Below are 22,050 nucleotides of genomic sequence, written 5' to 3'. Positions count from 1 at the left end.
CAATAAAGTAGTTTTGGAATAATTCTGAAGCCATAAAAGACTAAAATTCACTTTATGCTAAAATAAATAATATTCTCCCAAAATGCAATTATTTAATTTTTTTTTAAAAAAGAAACCACCCAATAAGAGTTTAATTCATTATGAAATTTTTAGCATTTCTCAATGCAATAGAGTGTTTCTACTATACTTCCTGGCATCATTCCTTTCCTTAGCACTTATCTTCACACTGGAAGAGGTGAACCAGGTGATTATGCCCCCTGCAGGGGCTGGTTCTGCCTCTGAACAGTGACTTGGCATGACAATTAGGTTCAAAATTACCTACATTTACCCTACAGATTTCTTCAGAGCTGTCAGTCTTCTTGAAACTTCCTAAAACTACCCTAGCAAATACTTTTTCCTTTCTGCAATACTCTTACTCAAACCACTGTATTTATCCCATTCCAAGCTTTCCATTCTCTGTTAACAATTTCTCAGGTGCTCATGAAGTTTTAAAGGACAAGACTCCTCTCAGAAGCACATACTACTCAGAAGCTCAAAGCAAATTAAGTTAGTTTACAATCCTTGCTACAGGCCAGAAAATGAGGATTGAGTAAGTGATTTTCCTCATTTGAAAAGGAGAAATCAAGTACAAAAAGAGATTGAGTGATTTTTTTTTAACAATCCTCTACACTTACACTTGTACTTTAAGGACTAAAATGTACCATATAGTCTGATGCTCAAAACAAACTCTTTTTGAGAACAGACATCATTTTACAAATAAAGATACTGAGGCTCAGAGATATGAGTCACTGTCTAAGGTAATAAAAATAGAAATCTATATTATTAGAACTTAAACTCAGGCTCATCCCTGTAATACCAGTGCTTTGGGAAGCCAAGGCGGGATTCAAGAGCAGCCTGGATAATATATTGAACAGCCTGGCCAATATAGCAAGAACCTGTCTCTACAAAGTATATTTTTAAAAAAATAGCCAGATGTGGTGGCACACCCTTGTAGTCCCAGCTACTTGGGAGGCTGAGGTAGGAGGATCACTTGAGCTCAGGAGGCTGAGGCTGCAGTAAGCAGTGATCACGTCACTGGACTCCAGCATGGGTGACAGTGAGACCTTGTCTCTAAAAATAATGATAATTAGTTAGAACTTGAACTCAAGTCCTTTGATTCCCAGCACACAGAGCCTTTCCTTGCCACACCACAGTGCCTCTTGCTAACCTGAACATGGTGAGGAGCAGTGCAGCAGTCTATACCACCAACCAAAACTTGACTCAGTAGATGCTATGTAGATGCACAAAGTCTGAGTAAAATGAATCCTATTATCTTGGAAGAGGAATCCATGTATCATTTTCAATGTCGTTCTAGATAATCCTGATGTGCTTGATAAATGACAACTGGTATGTGAATAACCATACAATTGCCATAATTATAAACAGAATTACAAATGATAATAGACTGGGGACAAGCTACTAAGCAGTATGTTGAATATTAAAAGAGTTCACATGGGAATGTATATTATTGAACCTTCTGAAATGCATATTAAAGAACAATCTTGATTAAAATATCAATACAAAATGGTTTTAAGATTCTGAGTTTTTATAATACATTTTCCAATTTTCTTGTTTAAAAATATAAAAAATGATTTATTATATCATTTTTTTCACTCCAAAAATTGAGTTTTCTCTTGGAAAAACAATTACTTGCTAGTAGCTTCCTTTTAAGCATATTTTGGTTATTAGAAAGCCTTCACTGTGGGAGAAATCTTGCAAAAGAATTTATGACCTTGGGAACTGGCATTTTCAAAAATATAACCTGGAGGAGACGAGTAACTCGCTGGACAAATTTCCTGTTTTTTCAGTGTTTACAGAGTAGATGGTCACATCATGAAATGGAACAGAACTCTTAAAAGCAATATTTAAAGGTTTGCAACTCTCTGTTGGAATCAGTTTGTGTGGCACATAGTGAGATCTGAAAGTGCTCAAACCATCAAATTTTCCAGATGGGTTGGGAATCTGCTCCTGCTTCTTAATAAGTCCTTGATGACAATTTTCCCATGCTGGACAAACTTCCTTCATGGTGCTTTTTCCTTGGAAAGGAAAATTATTACTTCTTCTATGAGAAACTGGCCTGATGGGAACTACACGATTGGCCTGATATGGAACATAGTTAAGATGGCTTGTGATGTTTAATAGCATGCTACCTGTAGGAGTACTCTGGTACTTTCTTGACCTCAGGTGGTGGGATTTCCCATGGTTGAAAACATTCATGGAATTCAGTGCTTCCTTCAAACCGATCATTCTGGGTCACTCTAGTGTGTACAGGTCTGCAAATTTTTGCAGTTTCACCAATAAGACCCTGAAAGTCATACCGGTGAGTTGTGAGATCCTCAAAGCGTTGGTCAGTTGGTTTGCAAACTTCTTTTGGCCTTTCAAACTTGAGTTCAAGCTGATGAGGTATATAATCAAGGCGATGACTTGTAATGCCATTAAAAGGGGCTGTAGAACGTTTGACCACAGAGGAGGTTTCAAAGATTTGCCTAGGCTTTATCTCCTGAGGAACAAAGTCATCCTGAAATGTAGTTTAATTTCCAAATTTCACAGTAGGAGGGTGGAAAGTTTGTTCTGGCTTATAAAGTTCACTTTTATGAAGGTCATAAGCTCTATAATCACCTTGGAAATTAAAACAAAGTAAAAACATTTTTAAATGCTGAAGAAAACAACCATCTTCTAAAAATCATAACTGATTTCTCTCATTGCCAAACATCTTTCCATTTCCTTTAGAAATCTAAACAATAGTATCAGAATACAGTTTCTCTGATTCCTTTCAGATTTGTTCTTTTTCTTCATTTCCACCTTCCTCTACCCATCTCCTCACTTTAATAGATATAACTTTCCACTTTCAGATTCATCTGATTACATAACAAAGGAAAAGCATAACTGAGCCTGATTGTGGATAGTTCTTGAAAGCCAAAAGGACTGTGTTGTAGGTGAGGACAGAGTTTAGGAGATTATGGTTGTATTCCTAGGAAGTGGTTGGGATTTTAAGTACAACTCACAAAATGCTAAAGTATGTCTAAAATCCAGGGCTTGAAATAAAATCAAGTGCCCTCATGTGTGGACAAAAGTAATACAGACATTACTCCTTGCTTTGGAGAGACTCATCAAAGGAGAGAAAATTTTAATTCTGGTATACTCTAGGAAGTTACAGAAAGAAGTCCTTGGGCAAAGATACAGGGTAACTTGTGCTATCCCAGAAAGATCTCTGGCTTCAACTTGCCCTCATGAAATGGACTTTAAGGCATTCCCAAAAGATAGAGGGCCATCTAGAGGCCAGAGGCCTTAACTGAATGCCTTCAAAGGTGTTTGAAATTGTAGAATTTGAAGTGACCATCAGAGCATGGTCTGGGGTTTGGAAGTTAAATAACCTTAAGCCTACTTCCTGCAGTTTACCTAGACTGTGGAGCATTTTCGTTCACTCTGGTGTCTACAGAGTGATGACTTGTAATACCATTACAAGTTGGTAATGGTACACTTCACTAAAACTGAAATGTTTATATTTCAACTAAGGATTATTTGTGTTTTCTATTTCTAGATGAGGACGATAACAAGGTAGGAAATACCATAAAAGTGACTTCACCTCAAAATATGTATTTCTAAATACCAAAAATTAATTTATAAAAGATAGAAATTTATTATACAAGATAACATACTAAAATCAGAACTAAAGTCTATGCAGTATTTACAGGAAAGGTCAAACCTTGAAAACTTATTATGTGGATATCTTCTTCAAGGAGATAAAATGTTTATCCATTTCTGCCAAAATGGCCAACTTTTGGACTAAATGATCAAGTTACTGATGTTTGGATGAGAGAGGGCACCTGACTCAAGAATAGGTGACCTTCAGGCCAGCAGAGACCTTGAAGACAAACTGACAGAAAAGATGAGCTAGATCAAGCATTCTTATTCCTGTAAACCTAAAATTGAAAATAATGAGTGAGATAGAAATGGGAGAATTGAAAAGGATGCCAGGAGGTAGTGCTGAAGAGCCATGGAAAGCTGAAGTTACATTCAAAACAGACCTGTAAAGAAATAGAAATGATAACTAGGCAGAGGCGGCCAGTTAGCAAAGTGGCAATCAGAGCAGATGAGTGAAGGGAAGTGAAGGTGCTGTGAGAGAAATCATGTAGCTCACTGTGGAGATGAAGGGAAAAGCTCTTCCTTGAAGCTCCCAGGCACCTGATAGTTTTTCATTTTCAGTTCACCTGAAGCTTTACCAGAGTCTTTTTTTCTTGAGGTACCATGAGGGAATCTCTCTTCTTTGCAAACTAAAGTATAAAAGTATAACACCATTTTTCACTAGCTAAAAGAAATCACAGATGTTATTAAAGATCTACAGTTTCACACAATCATATAGGGAGAATTCTTGCTACCACACAAGAGAAAAAAGATTTTCATTGTAAGAGAATAAACAGAAGACAACATTTTCCCTCACCAAACCAGCTTTGGTTTTCAAAATGGAAGCAAGAATTTGGACACTGAGAGATGGATGTAATAGCGTACAATAGTATGAATGTCAGTTCTAGCTAATTGCAGAAAATTGATTTTCTCCCCATAAATATGCCTATGCTCATATACCTGGAATACTTATTATCTGTTCTGGAATATTTATTGACAACATTCTAGCAATACCTTTAAAACACCATAATCTTTATCATGTGTTTTTAGTGTTTCATGATACTTAAGGAAAAAACAAACATTTAGTAATTTGCTGTTTAATTTCCAAATATTTGGGGATTTTTCTACATTTTTTTCTATTATTGATGTCTAATTTAATTGTTATGATCAAAAACACACATTGCATGATTTCAATTTTTTATATTTGTTAAGGTTTGTTTTATGACTCCAAATATAGTTTATCTGGATGAAGCTTTCATGTGCACTTGAAAAGAATGTGTATTCTGTTATTGTTGGCAGAAGTGTCAATTTGGACAAATTGTTGATAGTGTTGTTCAGGTCTTTATATTCTTACTTATTACCTGTCTATGTTCTACAGATTACTTAAAGACAGTGTTGAAGTCTCCAACTACAAATGCATATTTTTACATTTCTTATGTTAGTACTATAAGTTTTTGCTACTTTGTATATTTGAAGCTCAGAATCTTGTGTTTGGGAAGTAGAAGGTGGGTGTGTGGTGGTTTCTCTGTTGTCCCAGTCCAGCTTCAGTCTTAGGCAGGCCCTGTGCCCCTGGGTCTCAGAAGCAGGGCTCTCTCAGTGTACCTGCCCCTTCACTAAATGTAGTAGGTCTCTAATTGTTGGTCCCAAGACAGTTTCCTGTTCTTTCTTCATTTTCAAGGTTCAGTTTTATTTTGCTCCTTGTTGTTGTTTTTCTTTATCTTTCATCAAGTTGCAATACATCTTCACCTATTCATTGTGGCTGTCACAGTGATGCCTCTCCTGCAGTGGATTTTTTATATTATTATTATTATACTTTAAGTTCTAGGGTACATGTGCATAACGTGCAGGTTTGTTACATATGTACACCCGTGCCATGTTGGTGTGCTGCACCCATCAACTCGTCATTTACATCAGGTATAACTCCCAATGCAATCCCTCCCCTCTCCCCCGTCCCCGTGACAGGCCCCGGTGTGTGATGTTCCCCTTCCTAAGTCCAAGTAATCTCATTGTTCAGTTCCCACCTATGAGTGAGAACATGCGGTGTTTGGTTTTCTGTTCTTGCGATAGTTTGCTGAGAATGATGGTTTCCAGCTGCATCTATGTCCCTACAAAGGACACAAACTCATCGTTTTTTATGGCTGCATAGTATTCCATGGTGTATATGTGCCACATTTTCTTAATCCAATCTGTCACTGATGGACATTTGGGTTGATTCCAAGTCTTTGCTATTGTGAATAGTGCCGCAATAAACGTACGTGTGCATGTGTCTTTATAGCAGCATGATTTATAATCCTTTGGGTATATACCCAGTAATGGGATGGCTGGGTCATATGGTACTTCTAGTTCTAGACCCTTAAGGAATCTCCATACTGTTTTCCATTATGGTTGAACTAGTTTACAATCCCACCAACAGTGTAAAAGTGTTCCTATTTCTCCACATCCTCTCCAGCACCTGTTGTTTCCTGACTTTTTAATGATTGCCATTCTAACTGCTGTGAGATGGTATCTCATTGTGGTTTTGATTTGCATTTCTCTGATGGCCAGTGATGATGAGCATTTTTTCATGTGTCTGTTGGCTATACGAATGTCCTCTTTTGAGAAATGTCTATTCATATCCTTTGCCCACTTTTTGATGGGGTTGTTTGTTTTTTTCTTGTAAATTTGTTTGAGTTCTTTGTAGGTTCTGGATATTAGCCCTTTGTCAGATGAGTAGATTGCAAAAATTTTCTCCCATTCTGTAGGTTGCCTGTTCACTCTGATGGTAGATTCTTTTGCTGTGCAGAAGCTCTTTAGTTTAATTAGATCCCATTTGTCAATTTTGGCTTTTGTTGCCGTTGCTTTTGGTGTTTTAGACATGAAGTCCTTGCCCATGCCTATGTCCTGAATGGTACTACCTAGGTTTTCTTCTAGGGTTTTTATGGTATTAGGTCTAACATTTAAGTCTCTAGTCCATCTTGAATTAATTTTCGTATAAGGAGTAAGGAAAGGATCCAGTTTCAGCTTTCTACTTATGGCTAGCCAATTTTCCCAACACCATTTATTAAATAGGGAATCCTTTCTCCATTTCTTGTTTTTCTCAGGTTTATCAAAGATCAGATGGCTGTAGATGTGTGGTATTATTTCTGAGGACTCTGTTCTGTTCCATTGGTCTATATCTCTGTTTTGGTACCAGTACCATGCTGTTTTGGTTACTGTAGCCTTGTAGTATAGTTTGAAATCAGGGAGCGTGATGCCTCCAGCTTTGTTCTTTGACTTAGGATTGTCTTGGAGATGCGGGCTCTTTTTTGTTCCATATGAACTTTAAAGCAGTTTTTTCCAATTCTGTGAAGAAACTCATTGGTAGCTTGATGGGGATGGCATTGAATCTATAAATTACCTTGGGCAGTATGGCCATTTTCATGATATTGATTCTTCCTATCCATGAGCATGGTATGTTCTTCCATTTGTTTATGTCCTCTTTTATTTAACTGAGCAGTGGTTTGTAGTTCTCCTTGAAGAGGTCCTTTACATCCCTTGTAAGATGGATTCCTAGGTATTTTATTCTTTGAAGCAATTGTGAATGGAAGTTCATTCATGATTTGGCTCTCTGTTTGTCTGTTACTGGTGTATAAGAATGCTTGTGATTTTTGCACATTAATTTTGTATCCTGAGACTTTGCTGAAGTTACTTATCAGCTTAAGGAGATTTTGGGCTGAGACGATGGGGTTTTCTAAATATACAATCATGTCATCTGCAAACAGGGACAATTTGACTTCTTCTTTTCCTAACTAAATATGCTTTATTTCTTTCTCTTGCTTGATTGCCCTAGCCAGAACTTCCAACAACATGTTGAATAGGAGTGGTGAGAGAGGGCATCCCTGTCTTGTGCCAGTTTTCAAAGGAAATTTTTCCAGTTTTTGCCCATTCAGTATGATATTGGCTGTGGGTTTGTCATAAATAGCTCTTATGATTTTGAGATATGTTCCATCAATACCGAATTTATTGAGAGTTTTTAGCATGAAGGGCTGTTGAATTTTGTCAAAGGCCTTTTCTGCATCTATTGAGATCATCATGTGGTTTTTGTCTTTGGTTCTGTTTATATGCTGGATTACGTTTATTGATTTGCATATGTTGAACCAGCCTTGCATCCCAGGGATGGAGCCCACTTGATCATGGTGGATAAGCTTTTTGATGTGCTTCCGGATCCGCTTTGCCAGTATTTTATTGAGGATTTTTGCATCGATGTTCATCAGGGATATTGGTCTAAAGTTCTCTTTTTTTGTTGTGTCTCTGCCAGGCTTTGGTATCAGGATGATGTTGGCCTCATAAAATGAGTTAGGGAGGATTTCCTCTTTTTCTATTGATTGGAATACTTTCAGAAGGAATGGTACCAGCTCCTCCTTGTACCTCTGGTAGAATCCAGCTGTGAATCCATCTGGTCCTGGACTTTTTTTTGGTTGGTAGGCTATTAATTATTGCCTCAATTTCAGAGCCTGCTATTGGTCTATTCAGGGATTCAGCTTCTTCCTGGTTTAGTCTTGAGAGAGTGTAAGTGTCCAGGAAATTATCCATTTCTTCTAGATTTTCTAGTTTATTTGCGTAGAGGTGTTTATAGTATTCTCTGATGGTAGTCTGTATTTCTGTGGGGTCGGTGATGATATCCCCTTTATCATTTTTTATTGCGTCTATTTGATTCTTCTCTCTTTTCTTCTTTGTTAGTCTTGCTAGCGGTCTATCAATTTTGTTGATCTTTTCAAAAAACCAACTTCTGGATTCATTGATTTTTTGGAGGGTTTTTTGTGTCTCTATCTCCTTCAGTTCTGCTCTGATCTTAGTTATTTCTTGCCTTCTGCTAGCTTTCGAATGTGTTTGCTCTTGCTTCTCTAGTTCTTTTAATTGTGATGTTAGAGTGTCAATTTTAGATCTTTCCAGCTTTCTCTTGTGGGCATTTAGTGCTATAAATTTCCCTCTACACACTGCTTTAAATGTATCCCAGAGATTCTGGTATATTGTATCTTTGTTCTCAATGGTTTCAAAGAACATCTTTATTTCTGCCTTCATTTCGTTGTGTACCCAGTAGTCATTCAGGAGCAGGTTATTCAGTTTCCATGTAGTTGAGCGGTTTTGATTGAGTTTCTTAGTCCTGAGTTCTAGTTTGATTGCATTGTGGTCTGAGAGACAGTTTGTTATAATTTCTGTTCTTGTACATTTGCTAAGGAGTGCTTTACTTCCAATTATGTGGTCAATTTTGGAATAAGTGTGATGTGGTGCTGAGAAGAATGTATATTCTGCTGATTTGGGGTGGAGAGTTCTGTAGATATCTATTGGGTCTGCTTGCTGCAGAGATGAGTTCAATTCCTGGATATCCTTGTTAACTTTCTGTCTCATTGATCTGTCTAATGTTGACAGTGGGGTGTTGAAATCTCCCATTATTATTGTATGGGAGTCTAAGTCTCTTTGTAAGTCTCTAAGGACTTGCTTTATGAATCTGGGTGCTCCTGTATTGGGTGCATATATATTTAGGATAGTTAGCTCTTCCTGTAGAATTGATCCCTTTACCATTATGTAATGGCCTTCTTTGTCTCTTTTGATCTTTGATGGTTTAAAGTCTGTTTTATCAGAGACTAGTATTGCAACCCCCGCTTTTTTTTGTTCTCCATTAGCTTGGTAGATCTTCCTCCATCCCTTTATTTTGAGCCTATGTATGTCTCTGCATGTGAGATGGGTCTCCTGAATACAGCAGACTTATGGGTCTTGACTCTTTATCCAGTTCGCCAGTCTGTGTCTTTTAATTGGAGCACTTAGTCCATTTACATTTAAGGTTAATATTGTTATGTGTGAACTTGATCCTGCCATTATGATATTAACTGGTTATTTTGCTCGTTAGTTGATGCAGTTTCTTCCTAGCCTCGATGGGCTTTACATTTTGGCATGTTTTTGCAATGGCTGGTACCGGTTGTTCCTTTCCATGTTTAGTGCTTCCTTCAGGGTCTCTTGTAAGGCAGGTCTGGTGGTGACAAAATCTCTAAGCATTTGCTTATCTGTAAAGGATTTTATTTCTCCTTCACTGAGGAAACTTAGTTTGGCTGGATATGAAATTCTGGGTTTAAAATTCTTTTCTTTAAGAATGTTGAATATTGGCCCCCACTCTCTTCTGGCTTGTAGAGTTTCTGCCAAGAGATCTGCTGTTGGTCTGATGGGCTTCCCTTTGTGGGTAACCTGACCTTTCTCTCTGCCTGCCCTTAAGATTTTTTCCTTCATTTCAACTTTGGTGAATCTGGCAATTATGTGTCTTGGAGTTGCTCTTCTCGAGGAGTATCTTTGTGGCGTTCTCTGTATTTCCTGGATTTGAATGTTGGCCTGCCCTACTAGGTTGGGGAAGTTCTCCTAGATGATATCCTGAAGAGTGTTTTCCAACTTGGTTCCATTTTCCCCCTCACTTTCAGGCACCCAAATCAGACGTAGATTTGGTCTTTTTACATAATCCTATACTTCTTGCAGGCTTTGTTCATTTCTTTTTCTTCTTTTTTCTTTAGATTTCTCTTCTCGGCTCATTTCATTTGTTTGATCCTCAATCGCTGATACTCTTTCTTCCAGTTGATCGAGTCGGTTACTGAAGCTTGTGCATTTGTCACTTATTTCTCCTGTCATGGTTTTCATCTCTGTCTGTTCGTTTATGGCCCTCTCTGCATTAATTATTCTGGTTATCAATTCTTCCACTCTTTTTTCATGCTTTTTAGTTTCTTTGCGCTGGGTATGTAATTCTTCCTTTAGCTCTGAGAAGGTTGATGGACTGAAGCCTTCTTCTCTCATCTCATCAGTCATTCTCCATCCAGCTTTGATCCATTGCTGGTGATGAGCTGCGTTCCTTTGCAGGGGGAGATGCGCTCTTATTTTTTGAATTTCCAGCTTTTCTGCCCTGCTTTTTCCCCATCTTTGTGGTTTTATCTGCCTCTGGTCTTTGATGATGGTGACATACTGATGGGGTTTTGGTGTGGGTGTCCTTCCTGTTTGTTAGTTTTCCTTCTAACAGTCAGGACTCTCAGCTGTAGGTCTGTTGGAGATTGCTTGACGTCCACTCCAGACCCTGTTTGCCTGGGTGTCAGCAGCAGAGGCTGCAGAAGATAGAATACTGCTGAACAGCGAGTGTACCTGATTCTTGCTTTGGAAGCTTCCTCTCGGGGGTGTACTCTACTGTGTGAGGTGTGGGGTGTCGGTCTGCCCCTAGTGGAGGATGTCTCCCAGTTAGGCTACTCAGGGGTCAGGGACCCACTTGAGCAGGCAGTCTGTCCCTTCTCAGATCTCACCCTCCGTGTTGGGAGATCCATCGCTCTCTTCAAAGCTGTCAGACAGAGTTGCTTGCGTCTGCAGAGGTTTCTGCTGCTTTTTGTTGTTGTTGTCGTTTTTGTTGTTGTTGTTTAGTTGTGCCCTGTCCCCAGAGGTGGAGTCTACAGAGACTGGCAGGCCTCCTTGAGCTGCTGTGAGCTCCACCCAGTTCGATCTTCCCAGGGCTTTGTTTACCTACTTAAGCCTCAGCAATGGCAGGCGCCCCTCCCCCAGCCTCGCTGCTGCCTTGTGGTTAGATCGCAGACTGCTCTGCTAGCAATGAGGAAGGCTCCGTGGGCGTGGGACCCTCCCGGCCAGGTGTAGGATATAATCTCCTGGTGTGCCTGTTTGCTTAAAGCGTAGTATTGGGGTGGGAGTTACCCGATTTTCCAGGTGTTGTGTGTCTCTGTTCCCCTGGCTAGGAAAAGGGATTCCCTTCCCCCTTGCACTTCCCAGGTGAGGCGATGCCTCGCCGTGCTTCAGCTCTCGCTGGTCGGGCTGCAACAGCTGACCAGCACCAATTGTCCGGCATTCCCCAGTGAGATGAACCCAGTACCTCAGTTGATAATGCAGAAATCACCTGTCTTCTTTGTCGCTCGCACTAGGAGCTGGAGACTGAAGCTGTTCCTATTTGGCCATCTTGCTCCGCTCCCCTGCCTGCAGTGGATATTATTAATCCATTTTTGTTCTGCAGGTTACAGGAATCCAAATGGAGCTTCCTGCTTTTTTTTTTCTTTTTTTTTTTTTGTCTTTGCAACAACAACCATTCTTCTTTCTATGCCTGCACTATGAAGGAAATTTTTTGTAGTCTCCAGCCTTTCTCCCAATCTTCTGATGATCACACAGTGAACATCCATAGGGAACAGTCTATGAGTCGTTTTGAACTCCCCCTTTAGTGTCTGAAGTTCTCAGAGCTTCTATGCTCTCAGAGTAGCTCACACTCAAGTCTTTAGCAATTAAATATGTAAATTATGATACACTTGTGTAACAGCTCGTCTTCATTCCATGCCCAGCTTTGGGTGAAACAGTGCTTGTCTCCTGTCTCAACTGGGTGGAAGTTTTTCTTCATTAAATGTCAGGCTAATTGGTTAACGTGTGATCTCAGCTTTCTAAAGGATTCATACACATTTATGATTTTGTAGATTAGCTGGCTTTTTCTTATTCTTATGTTGGGAATATAATCTTTCTGGCCTTCTGCATCTTACACAGAATCTGAAAATTCTGGATTTCTTTAAGGCGAGGTTTAAAATTACACCTTGAATTCTACAAATTCAATTTCCTTTACAGATATAGGGCTATTTTGACTTTTTATTTCTTCTTGAGTTACTTTTGTTAAATTGTATTTTTCAAAAAATTTATCCATTTTATGTAACTTGTAAATTATTGGCATTTTTTAAAAATATCTTTTAATGTGTGAAAAATCAATCTTTGAGTTTTAATCACAATATTTTGTTCATTTACACTTAATGTAATGATCTAGCTGGGCTTAAGTTGACTGTATTGCTATTTGCTTTTGATTTTTCCCTCCTTTGTTCCAATAACCCTTATTTCCTGCCTTCTTTTGTATTAATAAATGGCATTTGTATTATTCCACTTTACTATTAGAATTTTTTCTATATTTTAAAAATAAAAAATGATGTTTGACTTATTTTGAGATTTTTCTGGCTCAAACGTAAATGGATATTTTTGCCACTTCTAGCATGGAAGAACCTGTAAGCAATTTAATTCTATTTAAATCCTCTTGCCTTTTGTACTACTGTTCTAACATACTTTACTTTTATATTTGTGTAAAAACATAATATAGTAATTTTAAGTTGTCAATATTATTTTATATTTACCCACATATTTACCCTTTATGTGTGCTTCATCCCTTCCTGCATTTCATGCTTCTCTCTGGAATAAGTTTCCTTTTAACTGAAGAATGTCCTTTAATACTTTCTGTAGTAGGTATCTCAGCTTTTTCTTTTGTCTGAAAACATTTTTACTTGGCTTTAACTTTTCAAGGCTATTTTTACTAGATATACAATTCTAAGGTTTGCTGGCTTTAAAATTCTAGACCCTTCTCACACCTTTAGCACTTTTAAAGTGTCATATCATTGTCATCTAACTTCCATAGTTTGTGTTGAAAAGTCACGTATCATTCTGTTTAAAAGTCAGATATAACTTTTTCTTTTTGTAGATAATGAATAGTTTTTCACTTGCTACTTTTAAGAATTTATCTTTACTTGGTTTTCAGAAGTTTGACAATAGTTGTCTAGGATGGTTTTCTATGTGTTTATTTTGGAGTTTGCTGAGCTTCCTGAATCTGTGGGCTGATTCTTTCAATTTTGGAAAAGTCTTGACCATTATCTCTTCAAATATCTCCTGATTCTTCATAGGCCTCATAACATTTTACTATGTGCTGGATGTTGTGTATAAGAGAATCATAAAAACTAAAATCAGTGTTATTTTCAACAGGAGACAGTTTACTCTTTCCTATGTTAGAATATGGGGGAGATCACCTCATTCTTACCAGAATCTGAGCTAGATCAGTGCTCAATGGCACCTTCAGTTAGACATAGTCTTACTCTAGTTTCAAATGTCTCAAGAGCAAGACTCAAGGTGTGTTTGTAGTAAGGCCCTCATTCTAGTGGAGCTTTGTCTCCTAAGCATTTACTCCCAAAAAGACTGTGGGATATTCCTCTGGAATTTTTCTGGCCCAGTCTCCCAGCACACCATGCCCCCTCCCCTACAAACTCTCAGTGAATGTCTCACATTGAAAACCAGCCATGTATCTGGGGCTCTTCTAGATTTCAATTAGTCCTATCAGCCCAAATTCAAGTGTTCCACTGCTTTCTTTTTCCTCTACTAGAGTTTATCTACTTATGCCAAGCTCAATCCTCAGCACAGGCCTAGGACTTGACAAGTGTTCCCAGAGAAGTAAATCGCTGGCCATATCAACTCACTGAGGAAGGGCTCCTAGCTCTCTGAAATTTTTGTATTTTGCTTCTACAGCTGTCTGATGTCCTTCCAAGAAGATTTTTAAAAATCTATACTTATGTCAAGTCCCCTCAGCCTGGCACTTAATGTTCTTCCCAAACTGATCTCAATCTACTTTCACAGAATTACACCCCAATCTCTCATGCCTGAAAATTTCTGGTCCTCACTATGTCTACTGAATAACTGTTTTATTTTTCTGATTCTATGCTTTTTTACTCATTTCGTACCAGTTTTCAGAATATCCCTCCTCTTTCTATATCTCAATACCGACTAGTGTCTGATGCATTCCCAGGCTGGCCTGAAGTGATAACTTACCAAGTATAAATTCTTGAAGCACTGTTTGCTCCACTATTTTTGTAGTAAATAATGTCTTCCCCTGAGGATATCTCATTTTGGTGACTAGTATGGCAATTTCATTTTTCATGCTATTGCTTTTTAAATTCTCAATTATAAAGTTTCTTTTTAGATAGTCAATTTTATTTTTAAATAAACACTGTATATATTTAAAATGTACTTGGTCTTTAACGTGTATACACACACAGTAAAATGATTACTAAAGTGAGAAACATATTCATCTCCTCACAGTAACCTGTGTGTGTGCATGCGTGTGCATCTGTGTGTGTGTGTGTGTGTGTGTGGTGTGAGCACCTGAAATCTATTCTCAGCAAATTTCCAGTATATAGTACAGTATTATTAATTATAGTCATGATGCTGTACATTAGATCTCTAGATTTACTCATCATATACAACTTCAACTTTATACCTCTTGCCCAATATATCCCCATTTCCCCCACTTCCCTGCCCCTGGTAACCATCATTCTATCTTCTGCTTCTATGTATTCAACTCTTTTAGATTTACACATTATTATGCATATTATTACTTAATATATAATAGAATATATGTGTACTATATATATGTTCATACAAATATTTACACACCACATTTATTCATTCATTGATGCACATTTAGGTTGTTTCTTATCTATATTATTGTGAATAATGCTGCAATAAATAAAAGTGAAGATATTTCTTCAAAATACTCATTTCATTTCCTTTGGATATATACTACAGAAGTTGCTGGATCACATGAAAATTCCATGTTTAATTTTTTGAAAAAACTTCATATTGTTTTCCATATAGCTATACCAATTTACATTCAAACCAACAGAGTACAAGGATTGCTTTTTCTCCACATCCTCACCAACACTTGCTATCTTTTATCTTCTCTATAACAGACATCCTAACAGGTGTGAGATGATATCTCATTGTGGTTTTCATTTGCATTTATCTGGTGATTGGTTGAGTATCTTTTCATATATCTATTGGCCATGTGTATGTCTTCTTTGGAAAAAATGTTTATTCAGGTACTTTGGTCAATTTTTAATCCCCCCCTCCCTTTTATTGCTATTGTCTATGTTCCTTATTTTTTAAAATATTAACCCCTTATGTGATACATGGTTTGCTTATATTTTCTGCCAATTCATAAGTTCCAATTTTCTTTTGTTGATTGTTTCCTTGCTGTACAGACACTTTTTAGTTTGGATGAACCCATCTGTCTATTTTTACTTTTGTTACCTGTGTTTTGGGAGTCATATCCAAAAAACCACTGGCAAGGTCAAAGTCAAGGACATTTCCATGGTTTCTTCTAGGAATTTTATGGTTTCAGGTCTTGTGTTTAAGACTTCAATTCACTTTGAATTGATTTTTGTTTATGGAATAAGGCTCCAATTTCATTCCTTCACATGCAGATACTCAGTTTTCCCCATACCATTTATTTCATTTATTTGAATTTCAGATTCAGGGATTATATGTGAAGATTTATCACTTCGGTATATTACGTGATGCTGAGGTTTAGGCTTTTAATGATTCCATCATCCAATTAGTGAACACAGTACCCAACAGGTAGTTGTTCAACCTTTGCATGCTCCCCTCCCTCTCTCCTTTTGGAATCTCCAGTGTTTATTGTTTCCATCTTTGTGTCCATGTATACCTAATGTTTAGCTCCCACTTATAAGTGTGAACATTCAGTATTTGGTTTTCTGTTTCTGTGTTAAATTGCTTAGAATAATGACCTCCAGTTGTATCCTTGTTCTTGAAAATAACATGGTTTTATTTACTGTGGCTGCACAGTATTCCATTGTGTATATATACTGCATTTTCTTTATATGATTCACCATTGATGGGCACCTGTGTTGATTCCATGTCTTTGCTATTGTGAAAAGTGCTACAATGAACATACAAGTGCAGACAGAATGATTTATTTGTCGTTGGTTATATACCCAGTAATGAGATTGTTTGGTTGAATGGTAATTCTACCTTTAGTTCTTTGAGTAATCTCCAAACTGCTTTCCAAAGGGGCTGGACTAATTTGTATTCCCACCAACAGTACATAAGTGTTTCGTTTTCTTTGGACCCTCACCAGCATCTTTTTTTTTTTTCTTTTTTTCTTTTTTTTTTACTTTTTAAATAATTGCCATTCTGACTGGTATGAGATAGTATCTTATTGTGGTTTTCATTTACATCTCTCTGATGATAAGTGATGTTGAAAATATTTTCACGTGTTTGTTGGTTACTCGTACGTTTTCTTTCAAGAACTGTCTTCTCATGTCCTTTGCCCATCTTTTAATGTTATCTTTTCTTGTTGATTTATTTAACTTAGTTATAGATTCTGGATATTAGTCCTTTGTTGGATGCATAGTTTGTGAATATTTTCTATTATGTAACTTGTTTGTAACTTTGTTGGTAGTTTTTCTTCCTGTGCAGAAACTCTCTAGTTTAAGACCCATGTGTCAATTTTTATTGCATTTGCTTTTGAGCACTTAAAATATAAATTCTTTGCCTAAGGCAATGTCTAGAAGAGTATTTCCTAGGTTTTCTTTTAGGATTTTTAGAGTTTGGGGTCTTACATTTAAGCCTTTACTCCATCTTGAGTTAATTTTGGTACACAGTGAGAGGTAGGAGTCCAGTTTCATCCTTCTGCATATGGTTAGCCAGTTTTTCCAGCATCATTTATGGAATACGGAGTCCTTTCCCTATTGTTTATTTTTGCCAATTTTGTTGATGATCAGGTGGTTGTAGGTGTCTGGCTTAATTTCAGGGGTCTCCATTCTGTTCCATTGGTCTATGTGTCTATGTTTGTACCAGTACCATGCTGTTTTGGTTAGTGTAGCTTTATAGTACAGTTTGAAGTTGGGAGATGTAACGCCTCTGGCTTTATTCTTTTTGTTTAGGATTGCCTTGGCTATTCAGGCTCTTTTTGGGTTCCATACAAATTTTAGAATAGTTTTTCTCTAATTCTGCCATATATATATATATATATATATATATATATATATATATATGTAATTTGTAGATTGTTTTGTGTAGCATGACATTTTAAAGATATTGAATCTTCCTATCCATGATCATAGAATGCTTTTCCATTTGTATAGTTTATGATTTCCTTCTCCTTACAGAGATCATTCACCTCCTTCATTAGATGTATGCCCAGGTACTGTGAGTGTGTGTGGCTATTGTAAATGGGATTATGTTCTTGATTTGATTCCCAGCTTGAAGATTACTCGTGTATAGAAGTGCTACTGATTTTTGTGCATTGATTTTTTTATCCTGAGACTTTGCTGAATTCATTTATTAGGTCTAAGAGTCTTTTGGTAGAATCTTTAGGGCTTCCCAGGTATAAATTACATTGTCAGTGAAGAGACATAATTTCCAACACTAGCATTCCCAACACTATGTTAAATATGAGTGATAAGAGTGGGCATCCTTGTCTTATTCCAGTTCTCAAAGGGAATGCTTCCAGTTTTTTGTCAATTCAGTATGATGTTGGCTGTGGGTTTGTCATAGATGGCTCTTATTATTTTGAGGTATGTTCCTTTAATGCCTAGTTTTTTTGAGAGTTTTTATCATGAAGGGATGTTGGATTTTATCAAATGCTTTTTCTGCATCTACTGAGATGAACATATGATTTTTGTTTTTAATTCTGTTTATGTGGTGAATCACATTTATTGATTTGCATATGTGGGACAATCCTTGCATCCCAGGAATAAAACCCACTTGACTGTGGTGAATTAACTTTTTGATGTGCTGCTGGATTTGGTGTGCTAGTATTTTCTGAGGATTTTTGCATCTGTGTTCAGGTACCATGGTCTGTAGTTTTCTTTTTTGTGTCTTCGTCAAATTTTGGTATCAGGATCCTACTAGTTTCATAGAGTGAGCCAGGAAGTAGTCCCTCGTCCTCAATTTTTTGGAGTACTTTCAGTAGGGTTGGTACCAGCTGTTCTTTCTATGTCTGGTAGAATTCAGCTGTGAACCCATTTGGTCCACGGCTCTTTTTTTTTTTTTTTTTTTTTTGTTTTTGTTTTTGTTTAACTGATTCAATTTCCTTACTCATTATTATCTGTTCAGGATTTGTTTCTTCCTGGTTCAATCTTGGGAATTTGTGTTTCCAGGAATTTATCTATTTCCTCTAGACTTTCTAATTTGTGTACATAGAGATGTTCATAATATTCTCTGAGCATCTTTTGTATTTCTGTGGGATCAATTGTGATGCCACTTTTGTAATTTTTGATTGTGCTTATTTGGATGTCTTTTTTTGTTAATCTAGTTAGTGGTTTATCCATCTTGTTTATCTTTTCAAAAATGAACTTTGTGCTTCACTGATCCTTTGAATGGTTTTGGGGGTCTCCATTTCATTCAGTTCTGCTCTGATTGTAATTATTTCTTCTGTTAGCTTTGGGTTTAGTTTGTTATTATGTTGCTAGTACTTTTAGTTGCAAGGTTAGGTTGTTAATTTGAGCTATTTCTATCTTTTTGATATAGGCATTTAGCACTATAAACTTTCCTCTTAACCCTGCTTTTGCCACATTCCAGAAGTTTTGGTATATTGTGACTCTATTTTCATTTATTTCAAATGCTTTTTTTTTTTTTTTTTTTTTTTGAGACAAAGTAATGCACTGTTGCCCAGGCTGGAGTGCAGTGGTGCGTTCTTGGCGCACTGCAATTCCACCTCCCAGGTTCAAGAGATTCTCCTGCCTCAGACTCCTGAGTAGCTGGGATTACAGGCACCTACCATCACGCCCAGCTAATTTTTTTGTATTTTTAGTAGAGATGGGGTTTCACCATGTTGGCCAGGCTGGTCTCGAACTGCTGACCCTGTGATTCACCCACCTTGGCCTCCCAAAGGAGGACAGTGAGAGTACCTTCCCACTGTGACTTCTCTTCAGCTGCAGAATTGTTCTTAAATAGGTTATCTACAAAACCTGCAGTACAATCATACAGAGTATGGAAGTAGAACCTTGGCTCTTAGTGTTTTTGTTGTCTCATGCCTGAAAACCTGAAATACAAAACATCACCTTTGCTGACTAAGAAAGTTCAGTAGTGAGAATGCCAGAGGAACTCAAAATTCCTTATGCTTGAAGTATAACCACAGGAGTGGAAGTATCGGAATCTACAGGAAACTCAGGTCATGGAAAGCTAGTAGTGTTGGTATAAATGTGTACGTGTGTTGTGTGTACATGTTCCCAGCATCAGGGGACAACAGTATTACTGGTATATTTCTTATGGATCTTGTAGAAAAAAAGAAAATCTTAATATGATTGTATAAGAGACCAAATATCGTGGCTCATGCCTGTAATCCCAGCACTTTGGGAGGCCGAGGCAGGTGAATCGCAAGGTGAGGAGTTCAAGACCAGCATGACCAACATGGTGAAACTCTGTCTCTACTAAAAATATAAAAATTAGCCAGGCGTGGTGGCTCATGCCTGTAATCCTAGCTACTCAGGAGGCTGAGGCAGGAGAATTGCTTGAACTCGGGAGGCGGACGTTGCAGTGAGCCAAGATCGTGCTACTACACTCTAGCCTGGGTGACAGAGCAAGACTCCATCTCAAAAAACAAACAAATGAAAAAAGACCAAATTCATCTTCATCAATTATTCTTTATGTCAAATTTTACACAGTACATTTTCTCCTGTGCATATCAATCTATATCAGCAATTGCTCTATGCTACATTTAATTATACTTCTTCAACATTCACAGTCTTCACAATTTGTTCTTTGTGTAGTATGTTATGTGCTCAAAGATTTAAAAAACAGAAAAAACATTTTCTTGACCTCCCTAATGGGTAGGCTTATAGATGAAAGTATATTGATATCCTGCACTTTAGTTACTCGTTGAACAGGTAGGCATGAAATTTAAAGAAAAAGTATGCATTTAACTATTACCTAAATAAAGTATGAATCATTACTTTGATTATTGATGGTATCACTCTTACAAAAGTGTTTTATATTAGGACATATCCATTCAGCTATTTTACATAACCAATGGAAATAATGTAATCCTATATATGTAATTATATTATTAATAAAAAGATATAAAAATAATACCTACTATCATAAATCAAAATCAATATAAGCCTAAAATAGCCTATTTTTAGGCCAGGTGCGGTGGTCACGCCTGTTAATCCCAGCACTTTGGGAGGCTGAGGTGGGTGGATCACTTGAGGTCAGAAGTTCGAGACCAGCCTGGCCAACATGGTGAAACCCCATCTCTACTAAAAGTACAAAAATTAGCCAGGTGTGGTGGCGGATGCCTGTAATCCCAGCTACTCAGGAGGCTGTGGCAGGAGAATTGCTTGAACCCAGGAGAAAGAGGCTGCAGTGAGCCAAGATTGCACCACTGTACTCCAGCCTGGGCAACAGAGTAAGCCTCCATTTTGGGGAAAAAAAAAAAAAAAGCCTATTTTAAAAAAACAAAGACCCCACTCCTCAAAAGTATTAGAGTATTTTAAAATCAGGTTTTTGGACCAGATGCAGTGGCTCACGCCTTTGATGCCAGCACTTTGGGAGGTTGAGGTGGGTGGATCACTTGAGGTCAGGAGTTCGTTAGCCTGGCCAACATGGTGAAACACCATCTCTACTAAAAATACAAAAAATTAGCTGGGTGTGGTGGTGTGCACCTGTAATCCCAGCTACTTGGGAGGCTAAGGTGGGATAATTGCTTTAACCCAGGAGGTGGAGGTTGCAGGGGGCCAAGATCATGCCATTGCACGCTAGCCTGGGTGACAGAACAAGACTCTGTCTCAAAAAAAACCAAAAACAACCACAACAAAAAAAAACAGGTTTCTGGAAAGAAAAACATACATGGCTCAACTCGTACTCCTGTAAGTCAGTTGCCTGCAAAGAGAAAGTATTCACACCCTTCCACCATGCCAGAATTCTTAGAGGAGCAGGACCCCATTTGGCACTGTCTATCATGGGGTAGATAAGCCTATCTAATTCTGAGGTTCAGTATCAGGAATCGCCTGCATACAGATGAAAGCTTCATTCTCTATTTTATCCTTTATCAGTGTAAAAGTAACATTTTGCTTCTCTATCTGGTAACTCTTTTGCTTTATAGGTTGGTTCAGGACTTGAATGCAGAAAAGCATTGATATTTATTTGACCTCAAAGATCCCAATACTCTCAGAAGCATTTCAACTTTTTCTAGGATAGGAAGAAAAGAACAATGCCAACTAAATGTGACATGAAGTGACAAATGTGACATAATGCTTGTTTAATGGCATTCTTTGTTTTTCACGTTTTGAGACAGCGAAAACTAATAAAGTAGATGAATTTGGATGGGAATGTGGGTCTTTTACCTCTCAATCAGACAAATGGTCTACTTTCTTTTGTTACTATACAATACCATTTTGCCAAAGAGAGAAATGTTCTTTCCTAAGCCATGGAGGCTAAGTTTGGCAGCACACCAAAGTTATAATTTGATACTAGATGTTAAACCTGGAAGTGAATTTTAGTTTTTTGGCTCCGTCATTTATGAAATGGCAAGTTACCTTTATAAGTTGGGACAGTGTCCAACCTTCCTTTTTTAACTTGTTGTCTCTCCAAAGGCCGGACTATTGCCACAGGCTGCACTTGTATGAATTAAAATCCCGTTTGTAGGTAGTACCAAGATCAATCTTCTCTTGTTTTGGTTTATATTCTTCTGGCACATGGTGAGGCTGTTTAACTATTTCATAAGGATGATAATCCAACCTGAAATATATAAATTTGAAACATAGCCTCACAAGTTCTTTTATTTCTAATTATTTCAATGAAGTATGGAAAATG

At 37.5% G+C, this 22,050-nt stretch overlaps 1 protein-coding gene across 1 annotated transcript in view; it reads right to left on the bottom strand.

Annotated features, from left to right (window-relative positions):
- Positions 1-1,724: 1,724 nt before the first annotated feature.
- SAXO2 (stabilizer of axonemal microtubules 2) overlaps positions 1,725-22,050 on the bottom strand; it is a 28,942-nt gene continuing 8,616 nt past the window's right edge. Inside the window, 5 exon segments of the mRNA XM_025390667.1 lie at positions 1,725-1,851; positions 1,853-2,197; positions 2,199-2,658; positions 21,774-21,854; positions 21,857-21,975. Coding sequence (XP_025246452.1) covers positions 1,725-1,851; positions 1,853-2,197; positions 2,199-2,658; positions 21,774-21,854; positions 21,857-21,975 — 1,132 coding nt within the window.

This window comes from Theropithecus gelada, chromosome 7a (assembly GCF_003255815.1).
Source record: "Theropithecus gelada isolate Dixy chromosome 7a, Tgel_1.0, whole genome shotgun sequence".
In the NCBI taxonomy this organism is placed as follows: domain Eukaryota; kingdom Metazoa; phylum Chordata; class Mammalia; order Primates; family Cercopithecidae; genus Theropithecus; species Theropithecus gelada.
The sequence above is the reverse complement of the archived record's forward strand: the minus strand, read 5'-3'. Positions and strand labels throughout refer to the sequence as shown.